Source organism: Bos grunniens, chromosome 8, assembly GCF_055505025.1.
Source record: "Bos grunniens cultivar Pamir isolate PY7600 chromosome 8, Bosgru_T2T1.0, whole genome shotgun sequence".
Taxonomy (NCBI): domain Eukaryota; kingdom Metazoa; phylum Chordata; class Mammalia; order Artiodactyla; family Bovidae; genus Bos; species Bos grunniens.
Window position 1 is genome coordinate 479,203 of NC_141172.1, and position 15,173 is coordinate 494,375.

General features: G+C 42.3%; 2 protein-coding genes across 11 annotated transcripts in view; one reads left to right on the forward strand and one right to left on the reverse strand.

Moving 5' to 3' along the window:
* LOC147366546 (kynurenine/alpha-aminoadipate aminotransferase, mitochondrial-like) overlaps nucleotides 1-13,957 on the reverse strand; it is a 36,798-nt gene extending 22,841 nt beyond the window's left edge. Inside the window, exons 1-4 of the mRNA XM_086414193.1 lie at nucleotides 13,769-13,957; nucleotides 13,018-13,186; nucleotides 11,883-12,015; nucleotides 8,341-8,415 (exon numbers count right to left, since the gene is read on the reverse strand). Of these exons, the coding sequence (XP_086270319.1) occupies nucleotides 8,341-8,415; nucleotides 11,883-12,015; nucleotides 13,018-13,186; nucleotides 13,769-13,835 (444 nt within the window). The 5' untranslated portion in view covers nucleotides 13,836-13,957. The remainder of the gene's footprint in view (nucleotides 1-8,340; nucleotides 8,416-11,882; nucleotides 12,016-13,017; nucleotides 13,187-13,768) is intronic.
* The window catches only part of LOC147366544 (uncharacterized), a 204,795-nt gene that overhangs the window by 107,470 nt on the left and 82,152 nt on the right, over nucleotides 1-15,173 (forward strand). The gene's annotated exons all lie outside the window — the stretch shown is intronic.

The window sequence follows — 15,173 nt, forward strand, 5'->3', positions numbered from 1 at the left end:
CAAATGAAGCAACTGACAAACAACTAATCTCAAAAATATACAAGCAACTCCTACAGCTCAATTCCAGAAAAATAAATGACCTAGTCAAAAAATGGGCCAAAGAACTAAATAGACATTTCTCCAAAGATGACATACAGATGGCTAACAAACACATGAAAAGATGCTCAACATCACTCATTATCAGAGAAATGCAAATCAAAACCACTATGAGGTACCATTTCACGCCAGTCAGAATGGCTGCGATCCAAAAGTCTACAAGCAATAAATGCTGGAGAAGGTGTGGAGAAAAGGGAACCCTCTTACACTGTTGGTGGGAATGCAAACTAGTACAGCCACTATGGAGAACAGTGTGGAGACTCCTTAAAAAACTGGAAATAGAATTGCCTTATGATCCAGCAATCCCACTGTTGGGCATACATACTGAGGAAACCAGAACTGAAAGAGACACGTGTACCCCAATGTTCATCGCAGCACTGTTTATAATAGCCAGGACATGGAAGCAACCTAGACGTCCATCAACAGATGAATGGATAAGAAAGCTGTGGTACGTATACACAATGGAGTATTACTCAGCCATTAAAAAGAACACATTTGAATCAGTTCTAATGAGGTGGATGAAACTGGAGCCTATTATACAGAGTGAAGTAAGCCAGAAAGAAAAACACCAATACAGTATACTAACGCATATATATGGAATTTAGAAAGACGGTAACAATAACCCTGTATACGAGACAGCAAAAGAGACACTGATGTATAGAACAGTCTTTTGGACTCTGTGGAAGAGGGAGAGGGTGGGATGATTTGGGAGAATGGCATTGAAATATGTATAATATCATATATGGAACGAGTTGCCAGTCCAGGTTCGATGCACGATACTGGATGCTTGGGGCTAGTGCGCTGGGACGACCCAGAGGGATGGTATGGGGAGGGAGGAGGGAGGAGGGTTCAGGATGGGGAACACAGGTATACCTGTGGCAGATTCATTTCGATATTTGGCAAAACCAATACAATATTGTAAAGTTTAAAAATAAAATAAAATAAAATAAAATGCTGGAGAGGGTTTGGAGAGAATGGAACCTTCCTACCCTGTTGATGGAAATGTAAAGCATATAGATCCTATGGAGAAGTGCATGGAGGTTCACTAACAGACTAAAAATAGAGTTACATATATGATCCAGTGATCCCACTCTGGGACAATTAAAAAATATATATCCACACAAATGTTCAGCACTATTTACAATAGTCAGGACATGGAAGCAACCTAATGTCCACTGAGGGATGAATGCATAAAGAAAATGTGGTACATATATAGAGTGGAATATTGTTGTTTAATCACCAGGTTGTGTCCGACTCTTTGAGACCCCATGGCCTGCAGCACACCAGGCTTCTCTGTCCCTCACCATCTTTTGGAGTTTGCCCAAGTTCATGTTCATAGCATCAGTGATACCATCCAACCAACTTATCCTCTGTTACCTTTTTTGCCTTCTGCCTTCAATCTTTCCAAGCATCAGGGTCTTTTCCAGTGAGTTGGCTCTTCACATTAGGTGGCCAAAGTATTAGAGCTTCAGCTTCTGTATCAGTCCTTCCAATGAGTATTCAGGGTTGATTTACTTTAAGATTGACTGGTTTGATCTCCTTGCAGTCCAAGGGACTCTCCAGCACCACAGTTCAAAAGCATCACTTCTTCAGCACTCAGCGTTCTCAACCATACATGACTACTGGAAGGACCATAGCCTTGACTATATGGATTTTCGTAGACAAAGTGATGTCTTTGCTTTTAAACACACTGTCTAGGTTTTTTCATTGCTTTCCTGCCAAGAAGCAATTGTCTTTAATTTCATGGCTGCAGTCACCATCTGCAGTGATTTTAGAGCCCAAGAAGAGGAAATCTGTCAGTACTTCCACCTTTTCCCCTTCTATTTGCCATGAAGTGATAGGGCCAGATGCCATGATCTTGGTTATTTAATATTTAGCTTTAAGCCAGCTTTTTCACTCTTGTCCTTCACCCTCATCAAGAGGATTTTTAGTTTCTCTTCGCTTTCTGTCATTGGAGTGGTGTCATCCACATATCTGAGATTGTTGATACTTCTCCTGGCAATCTCAATTCCAGTTTGTAACTCATCTAGGCTGGTATTTCTTCACGATGGGCTCTGTGTATAAGTTAAATAAACAAGATGACAATAAACAGCCTTGTCGTACTCCTTTCTCCATCCTGAACCAGTCAGTTGTTATATACAAGGTTCTGTCACTTCTTGACCAGCATACAGATTTCTCAGGAGACAGGTAAGATGGTCTGGTATTCCCATCTCTTTAAGAGTTTTCCACAGGTGGTTATGATCCACAGTCAAAGGCTTTAGCGTAGTCAATGAAACAGAGGTAGATGTTTTTCTGGAATTCCTTTGCTTTCTCTATGATCCAGGCAATATTGGCAGTTTGATCTCTGGTCCCTCTGCCTTTTCTAAACTCAGTTTGAAAATCTTGAAGTTCTTGATTTACATAATGATGAAGCCTAGCTTGCAGGATTTTGAGCCTAACCTTACTAGCATCGGAGATGAGTGCAGTTGTCTGATGGTTTGAATCTTGTTTAATATGCCCTTCTTCGGAATTGGGATGGAGATTGAGCTTTTCCAGTCCTGTGGCCATGGCTAGGTCTTCCAAATTTGCAGACATATTGAGTGCATAACTTTAATAGCATCATCTTTTAGGATTTTAAGTAACTCTGCTGGAATTCCATCACTTCCACTAGCTTTATTGATAGCAGTGCTTTCCTAAGGCCCACTTGATTTCAAATGCCAGAATGTCTGGCTCTGGGTGAGTGCCCATACCATCATAGTTATCTGGGTTATTAAGATCTTTATGCACAGTTCTTCTGTTTATTCTTTCCATCTCTTCTGCTTCTACAACGTCTTTAGTCTGCCCTTTACTGTGCCCTTCTTTGGATTAGATATTCCTTTGATATCTCCAATTTTATTGAAGATCGTTCCCCTTCTGTTGTTTTCCTCTATTTCTTTGCATTGTTCATTGAACAAGGCCTACTTCTATATTCATTTCAGTTCAGTCGCTCAGTCATGTCTGACTCTTTGCGACTCCATGAATCACAGCACACCAGGCCTCCCTGTCCGTCACCAACTCCCAGAGTTCACTCAAACTCATGTTCATCGAGTTGGTGATGCCATCCAGCCATCTCATCCTCTGTTGTCCCCTTCTCCTCCTGCTCCAATCCCTCCCAGCATCAGGGGCTTTTCCAATGAGTCAACTCTTCACATGAGGTGGCCAAAGTATTGGAGTTTCAGCTTCAGCATCAGTCCATCCAATGAACATCCAGGACTGATCTCTTTTAGAATGGACTGGTTGGATCTCCTTGCAGTCCAAGGGACTCTCAAAAGTCTTCCCAAACACCACAGTTCAAAAGCATCAATTCTTTGGCGCTCAGCTTTCTTCACAGCTCAACTCTCACATCCATATATGACCTCTGGAAAAACCATAGCCTTGACTAGAAGGAACTTTGTTGGCAAAGTAATGTCTCTGCCTTTCAATATACTATCTAGGTTGGTCATAAGTTTCCTTACAAGGAGTAAGTGTCTTTTAATTTCATGGCTGCAATCACCATCTGCAGTGATTTTGGAGCCCAGAAAAATAAAGTCTGACACTGTTTCCACTGTTTCCCCATCTATTTCCCATTAAGTGATGGGACCGGATGCCATGATCTTCGTTTTCTGAATGTTGAGCTTTAAGCCAACTTTTTCACTCTCCTCTTTCACTTTCATCAAGAGGCTTTTGAGTTCCTCTTCACTTTCTGCCATAAGGGTGGTGTCATCTGCATATCTGAGGTTACTGATATTTCTCCCGGCAATCTTGATTCCAGCTTGTGCTTCTTCTAGCCCAGCGTTTCTCATGATGTACTCTGCATATAAGTTAAATAAGCAGGGTGACAATATACAGCCTTGATGTACTCCTTTTCCTATTTGGAACCAGTCTGTTGTTCCATGTCCAGTTCTAACTGTTGCTTCCTGACCTGCATATAGGTTTCTCAAGAGGCAGGTCAGGTGGTCTGGTATTCCCATCTCTTTCAGAATTTTCCACATTTTATTGTGATCTACACAGTCAAGGGCTTTGGCATAGTCAATAAAGCAGGAATAGATGTTTTTCTGGAACTCTCTTGCTTTTTCCATGATACAGGGGATGTTGGCAATTTGATCTCTGGTTCCTCTGCCTTTTCTAAAACCAGCTTGAACATCTGGAAGTTCATGGTTCACGTACTACTGAAGCTTGACTTGGAGAATTTTGGGCATTATTTTGCTAGCGTGTGAGATGAGTGCACTTGTGTGGTAGTTTGAGCATTCTTTGGCATTGCCTTTCTTTGGGATTGGAATGAAAACTGACCTTTTCCAGTCCTGTGGCCACTGCTGAGTTTTCCAAATTTGCTGGCATATTGAGTGCAACACTTTCACAGCATCATCTTTCAGGATTTGAAATAGTTTAACTGGAATTCCATCACCTCCACTAGCATTGTTCATAGTGATGCTTTCTAAGACCCACTTGACTTCACATTCCAGGATGTCTGGCTCTAGGTGAGTGATCACATCATTGTGATTATCTGGGTCATGAAGCTCTTTTTTGTACAGTTCTTCTGTGTATTCTTGCCATCTCTTCTTAATATCTTCTGCTTCTGTTAGGTCCATACCATTTCTGTCCTTTATCGAGCCCATCTTTGCATGAAATGTTCCCTTGGTATCTCTAATTTTCTTGATGAGATCTCTAGTCTTTCCCATTGGGTTGTTTTCCTCTATTTCTCTTCATTGATCACTGAGGAAGGCTTTCTTATCTCTTTTTGCTATTCTTTGGACTCTGCATTCAGATGCTCATATCTTTCCTTTTCTCCTTTGCTTTTTGCTTCTCTTCTTTTTACAGCTATTTGTAAGGCCTCCTCGGACAGCCATTTTGCTTTTTTGCATTTATTTTCCATGGGGATGGTCTTGATCCCTGTCTCCTGTACAATGTCACCAATCTCAGTCCATAGTTCATTAGACACTCTATCTGATCGAGTCCCTTAAATCTATTTCTCACTTCCACTGTATAATCATAAGGGATTTGATTTAGGTCATACCTGAATGGTTTAGTGGTTTTCCCCCACTTTCTTCAATTTAAGTCTGAATTTGGTAATAAGGAGTTCATGATCTGAGCCACAGTCAGCTCCCAGTCTTGTTTTTGCTGACTGTATAGAGCTTCTCCACCTTTGGCTGCAAAGAATATAATCAATCTGATTTTGGTGTTGACCATCTGGTGATGTCCATGTGTAGAGTCTTCTCTTCTGTTGTTGGAAGAGTGTTTGTTATGATCAGTGCGTTCTCTTGGCAAAACTCTATTAGTCTTTGCCCTGCTTCATTCTGTATTCCAAGGCCAAATTTGCCTGTTACTCCAGGTGTTTCTTGACTTCCTACTTTTGCATTCCAGTCCCGTATAATGAAAAGGACATCTTTTTTGGGTGTTAGTTCTAAAAGGTCTTGTAGGTCTTCATAGAACTGTTCAACTTCAGCTTCTTCAGCGTTACTGGTTCGGTCACAGGCTTGGATTACCATGATATTGAATGGTTTGCCTTGGAAAAGAAGAGAGATCATTCTGTCGTTTTTGAGATTGCATCCAAGTAGTGCATTTTGGACTCTTTTGTTTACCATGATGACTACTCCATTTCTTCTAAGGGATTCCTGCCCACAGTAGTAGATACAATGGTCATCTGAGTTAAATTCACCCATTCCAATCCATTTTAGTTTGCTGATTCCTAGAATGTCGACATTCACTCTTGCCGTCTCCTGTTTGACCACTTCTGTATTACTCAGCCATAAAAAAGAATGAAATGATGCCATTTGTAGTCACATGGGGTCTAGAGATTATCATACTAAGTGAAGTAAATCAAAGAAAGACAAATATTATATGATATCACATATATGTAATCTAAAAAATGATACAAATAAACTATTTTGAACTATTTTACACAACAAATAGACTTACAGACATATTATAACAACTTGTGGTTATTAAAGGGGAAATGTGGGGACGGATATAGTAGGAATTTGGGTTTGACATATACATACTACAATATATAAAATCAACAGCAATTTCCTACTATATAGCATAAGTAACTATATTCAATGTCTTATAATAACCTATAATGGAAAAGAATCTGAAAAGAACAGATATATATTGTAATATATATATATATGTATGCACATATATATATATATCTGAATCAGTTTCCTGTATACTTAAAACTAAAATGACATTGTTAATAAAGTATATTTCAATAAAATTAAAAATAATAATAATTAAGATTAGCTTCTCAGAAAAATAGTTTTCAAGGGACAAGCAAACATAGTTAGTAGAGGTCAAATGTATACTTATGCACTGAGAATAGTCTAGACCATATTTGCAGCAAATTTAAAAGATCTTAGACTTTCCAAGCACGTCTACATGAATACAAGAAGTTGATGTTGGGCGATGAGATAAATGTGCATGGAACTTCAGCCTCTTCCCTCAGAGGCTCGTACGATTTGTGTTTTGGCATGTGACAATGTATGTGCATCCAGCTATTTACATGGATGCGATTTTACATATATGCTGCTGCTGCTGCTAAGTCACTTCAGTCGTGTCCGACTCTGTGCGACCCCATAGACGGCAGCCCACCAGGCCCCGCTGTCCCTGGGATTCTCCAGGCAAGAACACTGGAGTGGGTTGCCATTTCCTCCTCTAATGCATGAAAGTGAAAAGTGAAAGTGACCTTATGAATTTAGGAAGGTTGTTAATAATTAGTCTCCAATCACAACGAAAAGGCAATTATTTTACTTTAGTTTTAAAAGGGCTTCCCTTCTAACTCAGATAGTAAAAAATCCACCTGCAATGCAGAAGACCCCGGTTTGATCCCTGGGTTAGGAAGATCCCCTGGAAGAGTGCATGGCAACCCACTCCAGTATTCTTGCCTGGAGAATCTCCATTGACAGAGGAGCCTGGTGGGCTACAGTCCATGGTGTCTCAAAGAGTCGGACCTGAAGCACAGCACACCTGGTGGCTTGGCCAGTAAAGAATCTGCCTACAATGCCGGAGACACAGTTTTAATCCCTGGGTCAAGAAGGTCCCCTGGAGGAGGGAATGGCAACCAATTCCAGTATTCTTGCCTGGAGAATCCCATAAACAGAGGAGCCTGGGGAGCTACAGTCTATAGGGTCACAAAGAGGCGGACATGACTGAGCAACTAACACTTTCACTTAAAAGTTTTGGTAAAATATATATTACTAAAAAACGTGCCATTTTAAAGCATGTGATTCAGTGGGAATAATTATGTTCACAGTTTGTGCAACTCTCATCGTTATTAATTCCAGAATCTTTTCATTACTCCAAACAGAAACCCTGTGCCCACTAAGCAAGAAATCCCCATTTCCCCCTCCACAGTCCTTGGTCACCTCCAATCAACTTCTGGTCTCTATGAATTTGCTTGTTTTATGTATTTTGTATAAGCGGAATCATACAATATTTGTTCCTTTGTGTCTGGCTGCTTTCTCTGAGCACCTGCAGTGATGGGCCTGCCTTATTCCTCAGAGAGTGGGTAAGACTGAGGGTTAGAAAGTTGTTACATTGAGTTGAAATTGCTTCCCTGTAGTTTCCACACTTTGGTTCCAGTTCTGTCAACCTAAGGACACACACAGACAAATCTAACTCCTCTGTGACACGGCTAACTTTTATGTAGTTGAGGACAATCCTCATGTCTCCTCTTTCTGCAGGAAAGAGCATGGTTCCTAAAAGCATTCAACATATGGTCTCATTTCTAATTCTTTGTGACTGTGGTTGCTTCTCTGACTGTGTTCACATCAACCCCAGAGAACTGTACCCCAGACAGTGCTGAGTTCTGAGCAGGGCCCAGCAGAGCAGGTGATCTGCCTCCTTATTCTGGGTCTAGAGTCTTATAATAAACACTAGATATGAAAGTCCTGATCATACTGATAGGTTTAGTTATATTACATTGACATATGATTTGTCTTAGACATGTGGTAATATATACAGTAATGAAAAATGTCTTTGTAAATTAAGAGGCATTTCAAATGAAATACTAAGAAAATGGGACATGATTTTCCTGACTGAATTTTAGCACATCTACATTTAGATTTTGTCAAAAGAAATGTATAAATCAGAGGGTATGTTTAGCATATTTTCCTTATACTAAAACTTCTCTTCTTTACAAAAGAAAGATGCTATTTTATTTTTCAGTGGGCAACTAATTTTAAAGGTGTGGTGATTTCTTTTTCTTTATTATAAGAAAGAGACTTGCCTTTTGTAAGATTATGTACTCACAGCATGAATCGTTCCTGAATAAACAGGTTCATTTACAAGGATATTATCTCCAGGATTAATGATCATTTCAAACACCTAACGAAAGAAACACAGGTTAGCTTGGAAAATATAGTTTCAAGTCTTAGAACACCCCCTCCAACTTTTTTTTTTTTTTTGAGCTCACTAGGGTTCTAGAGTGGGTGTCTCTGATAGCTCAGTTGATAAAGAATCCGCTGCAATGCAGGAGACTCCGATTTGATTCCTGAGTCAGGAAGATCTGCTGGAGAAAGGATAGGCTGCCCACTCCAGTATTCTTTGGCTTCCCTTGTTACTCAGCTGGTAAAGAATCTGCCTGCAATGCAGGAGACCTGGGTTTGATCCATGGGTTGGGAAGATCCCCTGGAGAAGGGAAAGGCTACCCACTCCAGTATTCTTGCCTGGAGAATTCCAAGGACTGTATAGTCCATGGGGTCACAAAGAGTTGGACACGACTGAGCGACTTTCACTTTTACTTTCAGGGTTCCAGAGCAGGAGTTGGCAAGTGTTCCATAAACGCCAGATAGGGCGTGTTCTGTGGGCCCCGGTGTCCGTGTTGCCACCACTCATCTCCGCCTTTGTGGTGAGAACGCAGCCACAGACAGCGCATAAGCTGAGATACACTAAAGCTCTACTTACAGAATCAGATAAGGATTGGTTTTGTTCTCAAGCCATAGTTTGCCAACCTCTGTTCTAGGTTGAAAAAAAATAACTAGTTTGGCTCCTAAAGTGTATTTATGCATTCTTTGAAAAAATTTTAAATCTTTGATATAAGCCAGGCCTGTGTAATGTATGGAGAGAAAGTAAAGATTATATAGGATGGTTTTACCCTCATGAAGGTGCTAGAGCACTGAGCTAGACACTACTCAGATAAATATGCGTGTAAAATCAGTCATAAGCACTGCTGTGTAGATGCCAGTGTTCTAGTGCTCATTGTAGGAGGGCTTGGGCACTCGGCAGACTTGGGGTACTCAGGGAAGGCTTCTTTGAGGAAGTGAAGAGTTGGGGAAGAGGTGAGGATGGGTACACATCTGAGAAACTGAAAGAATCCTGTGGCTTGGAGGTGGAGTGTGAAGAGGAGAGTGGAGGGAGGTCAGAAGGAAGTGGGCAGAGAGCATCCCATGGAGGCCTTTGGACAAGTGAGCCAGGGAGAGTTTTAAGTAGAGGGCGGGACCCAGGAGTCATGAGATCAGACAGGCATTTGAGAAGGTCATTCTGGCTTCAAGATCAAAGTATCAGAGAGGAGTGAGAATACAGGTGGAGTCCGGGAAGATTTTAGGCTCATTTGGGAGGTTTTTGCTGCAGTCCCAGGGAAAGGCAAGGGTGGTCTGGATGGGGTGGTGGTGGTGGAGCTGAAGAGAGCTGAGGGGCATTGAGGAAACCAGTAGCAAGGGACACAAGTGTGGGCTGAGGGGAAGCAGAGAAGGAGGGGTAAGGAGGGGCCTCTAGATTCCTGGCTGTACAGCAAGGAGGTGATGGGAGGGGTGTCATTCACTGGAAAACACCCCCGATGTTGTCTGTTCTGAGGGAGAAGCAGCTGAGTGTGTTTTGGTGTGAGGTGCCCCTGAGACAGCCTGGGGTGAGGTCACTGGGGGCGGTGGACACGTGGATGTGGAGGGCGCCTGGCGATGGAGGCGTGGGCAGGGGCACCTGGCGTGATGCCCAGGGGAGGTGTGTGTGGGAAAGGAAGAGGTCCGAGGCCCAGTCTTGCGGGGCTCCTGTGGACCATGGACACTGCAGGGTGGGCAGGGCAAGGACGGGGGAGTTTCCAGAGAGGACGGTTTCAGCAAGGGCTCAGGAGACGCGGAGGTCAAGGGAGACCAGGCCTGCAAATCAGAGCAGATCTTGAGGACCCTGTGATGCCTCAGGACATCAGCAGAGCCAGACAGAGATTTTCCCTGCCTGAATCAGAGGGGTCCGTTCCAACGAATCTTACACAAGGCACAGAACCATCCTTGCCTACCCTGTGATGTTTCATCAGCCCCAGGTCAAGCCTCTCCTCGGTGTCATTGAACAACCTAGAGCTCTTGACAAGCATCACGGCCAGTATCCATTGAGATAGAAGATCTGACTTTTCTTTCCTGATTTGGCCTAGGATATTCCATTTACTATTCCTTATGAGCTTTAGGCATTTTATGACAAACACAGGCCTCCTCTGACAAGTTAGTTGATTTACATTTTACACGACCTCCTAGGACCAAGCAAATCCATGTATAATTTATGGATCAGATGAAAACCTCATGACCAACATTTCCTGTGTTGGTAAGGGGACATGACAAAGTCCAATATCCTAAATGAGGAGTGAGTGCTGTTTATTATCTGAGACTTGTGCACCTAAAATAATATTTATTCTGGAGGGCAAAATGGAAGAAATGTGAAACCATATTCCCAGGAGGCCTCTGTAAGCGCATGGCTGTGACCAGTGAGTAACTGATGCTTTTGGCCATGTGTGCTATCTTCCTCTTAGATAGGACTAATGTTGAGATGGATAAAGAAGAAACTTTCCAGAGCATCTTTTGTAGGGGAAGAAAAGGCTCATGGTGTACCTTTCTAGGAAAGGTATTTCACTGAAAAGAACTTTTTTCCTACTGGTCTGGGGCATCACAAATATTTCTCTTCAAAAACAAAACAAAACAAAACAAAAACAAAACACCTCAAACAGCAGCTTATCCTTGTCTTTGTCCTAATTAAGTCATAAAACAGGGAGGAAGTTTTAAAGTGTTATTGCTTCAATACATTATTCTGGAATAATAATTGAATTAAAATTCATTAAAAGTAACCAGATTATAGGTTTCCTCTTATACATAAGAGGAACAAGAAAACTACTCTGGCTTAATATAAATAAGAGTCTTACTTTAAGCTAGATGTGCAGATGAATACAGAATCTCCTTATCCAGGACTACTTATTCAAGAAAAAGAAAAGAAAAAGATATATGAAACTGAGAACTATATACGCAGTCTCTTTATCAGGGGAACCCCCAGTGGTGGTTACCTTGGTGGACTTCCTGGAATCCAGGAGAGAGGCAGAGAGAGGGACAGACAAACAGAGAGAGAGAGAGAAGACGCTAACGCAGAGGAGAGGTCAGCCACAGACCAGACGTACCCTTAGATCTGGAGAAGTACAGCCAAGAGGGAGAGGGGGCACAAGAGGCAGCTGGTACAGACGATGGCAGCAGCAGACACACAAAGGGATGAGGCCTCAGCTCAGGAGGGTCAGGACGCACCCTCGAGGAATTAAACAGTCATACAGACATAACCACGGCCTAACTCAATGTGGCCTGAATCTCTGAGCCACATGAAACTGATCCGTGCTCACTAAGCTGCGGGGAATCTTATCCGAAGGACTCAGAGCTCTGGGCTCTCTGTTTAAGAGAAATCAGGCTGGTGCATGTCTTCAAGTTCTACTTATGATTCAGGTGAAGACCTGGTGTCCCACAAAACATGCTGCTCTGTGGTTAAGGGAGAGATGGCTGTATGGGTGCACATGTTAGATTCTTGCCATGGGTGCCCTTTCCCTCCAGTCTTACCTTATAGAGACCTTCTAGGCTGCCACATGTGACACATATGTCCATCTGTCCTTGGCTGGGTGCATAATGGATGGTGGGCGGATTATGCAATTTTACTTGTAACTGTTTTAGCCAGGATAACAGCTCTGGGAGTCTAAAGCATAAATGCATTTAAAAATTGACAGTGAAAATCAGAATGGTAGTAGACAGCAACTAAATGGTGACTTCATACCAGGCAATTTTACACATTTGAGTTAAAAATCTTCAAATGCTTTTTGACGATATTAATATCTTTACTTAAAAGACAAGGTAACACACTTAGAGATTAAGAAATCCACATAAAGTTAATTGGTTGGTGTAAAAGAGCTGAGATTTGAATCTACAGCTTTCTTAGTCCAAAGCCTGTACTTTTTCTTTTATATTAAGCACTTCCTGTATAATTTATTTTTCTTTTCTTTTTGTTTTGTTTTCCTTAGGGAGATTTTCTTAGGATACTCAGAAGCCCAGGTTAAGTTCTTTGCATCATGAAAAAAAAAACAAAAAACAAAACGTAGGTGTACATTGTATACAATTCAATTCTTATTCACCCAACATGCATTGTTCTTTAATCACAGAGGAAACAGGCTTTAATAAGGTATAATTGATACTCATAGGTTACCCTTCATCACTGGAAGTAGATCAGCTAAGTAAAGCCTTTGAATGTTCGTTCCATTTGCCTTTATGAATCTAAATACATCTGAACTTCAGGCAACATATTTGCACAGCTGCCTGTTTACAATGGGAATATAATTAGTGAAAAATTCCCCCAGGAAATAAAATGGCTGCTTCCTGGATCATCTTTTTCCTCTTTTCTCCTACGCTGCTTCTTCAGTTAGCTTATCTTCTTTTTTTATCCCGTTTCACTTTTTTTCCCCCAGTCTCAGCTCAAATGATAATCTCCTTCAAAAGCCTTCTCTCCTTCTCCTAGTTATGTATGGTTTAGAAGCAATCAGTAGTGGTGTTAAGCTGTCAGTGTCCTTGCTGCTTTTAACTCTTCCTCAAACCTTCCTACCTACTGACTATCCAATTAAAAAGACACAAGTAACATTGTCAGCTGGCTGTAGAACATTGCTTATGAAAATGAATCGAGTAAGTTAAATTATCTACTGAACAGGACCCAGCACTCTGAGAATACTGCAGTGCTTTCTTCATCAACTCTTCGTCAAACTGGATAGCTTTCCCGTTTTCTATGGTGATAACTGCAGTCTTGAAAGGGAACATATTGGGGTTTGGTACTCCAGTCGCCAAGGAGATGACAGATTTCGGGGCCTTGTCCAATTTCTCATCTTAAACAACGTGGAAGAGAAGAAGAAACACTTTCAGTGAAGACTTTCATAAACAGAGATGGTCAGTATGTTGCTTTAAAGTCAATAAAACTTTACAGTGTAATAATGTCTAGTGATAGAATGCTAGTCTGAAAGAAACATAGAAGATGAATTTTTCTGGGCTGACCTCACTGGTGGAGGAAATAAGGAATCAACAGGTGAAGCTAAGAAGGCCGGCTGATCAGGCAGTAAGCCAGGGGCCACAGAAACAGAAAACCCTCCTCCACTCGGCCCCTCCCGGCTCGCCAGGCTCCCTGTGCCGCTTTTCTGTCCTGTGTACCCACCTTCCCTGCTCTGCACATGTCTGCAGGCTGTGCTGAACCCCACCTCCTGTGCCCAGAAGAGCCTCCTGGACCCTAACCAGGACATGCCCACTGCGGCCTGGTCTCTCTCTGTTGCTGATTTACTGCCCTCCTGCCTATTTCAGCCTGACATCTGTGTCAAGTCTCCACAGAGCCAGGTTCACCCAGCCTGGAGCTGCTTTGTGGGACCCTCCTCCCCTCCACTTTCGGTCTGGAGGAGAGGGGCGCAGCTTGGACTCACACATGACTCTGATGGAATAAGGTTTTCTGGCCGCACTCTTGGCTGTGATGAACCGTGTGTAATTCATTCTGGATTCCAAGTACCAAGCCCGTCCTTTGGTGGTTGAAGACTAGGAAAACAAAGCAAGGATCCACATCAGTCCTGCCACCTAATTCTTGCCCAGGAAAGACTTCTTCTGCTGCTGGTCAGTCCCACTCACATGGTCAGGCTTCATGTCCCCTCCTGCCCATCAGAGCAGCTACTGGAATGCAGGGGACCTGAGGTTGTGCTTGGAAAATCAAGGCAAAGAATGGCCAGTGTGGTGGGAAAGGGTAGGTGAGGGCTAATCTAGGGACAGCTCACCTGAGGATCAGAAGCTGAAAACTGAAGAGATGATTGATTGCTAGAAAATCAAAGAGACTAGACTTTGAAATTGTCAGGAGCAACCGCAGGAGGAATGAGTGATCAAGGTTCGCAGCTCAGGCTGCCTTTTAAAGGCTTGGCTTAGGACTCTTGGGCACAGAATGAATTATAAGGCCAGGTGTTCTGGACTCCGTCATTCTCTAAACATTTGTTGAGTACTTCCTCTGTGCTGGAAGCTGTATGTTGTTTAAAGTGATGATAGAGACAAAGGACAGGTCTGGAGGCTGGCAGTACAGAATGAAGACATTGGCAGGCATGGTTCTCTCTGAGACCTGTGACCCAGAATCTGTTCCAGGCCTCTCCCCTAGATGCTGGTGGTGTGTGGTAATTTTCAACGTTCCTTGGCTTGTGGCTGCATCACTGTGATGTCGGCCTTGGTCTTCACATGGCGTCTCCCTGTTGTATGCACGCCCCTGTTGTCAAACTTCTTATAAGGACACCAGTCTCATTAGACCAGGGCTCACCTTCATCACCTCGTGTTAACTTGGTTACCTCCATAGAGACTCTGTTCAAAGAAGGTCACACTCCTAAGTACTAGGGGATAAGACTCCAAAATGTCTTTTGTTTTTAAATTTGAAAATAGTTAATTTACGGTGTTGTGTAGTTTCAGGTGTATAACAAAGTGACTCAGTTAAACATATATATTCTTTTTCAGATTGTTTTTCATTATATGTTGCTTTTTAAATATTATTTTATTTATTTTAAATTTATTTATTTTAATTGGAGGCTAATTGCTTTACAATATTGTCCTGGTTTTGCCATACATTGACATGAATCAGCCATGGGTGTACATGTGTTCCCCATCCTGAACCCCCTCCTACCTCCCTCCCCATCCGATCTCTCAGCATCATCCCAGTGCACCAGCCCTGAGTGCCCTGTCTCATGCATCGAACCTGGACTGGCGATCTGTTTCACATATGATAATATACATGTTTCAATGCTATTCTCTCAAATCATCCCACCCTCGCCTTCTCCCACAGAGTCCAAAAGACTGTTCTATACA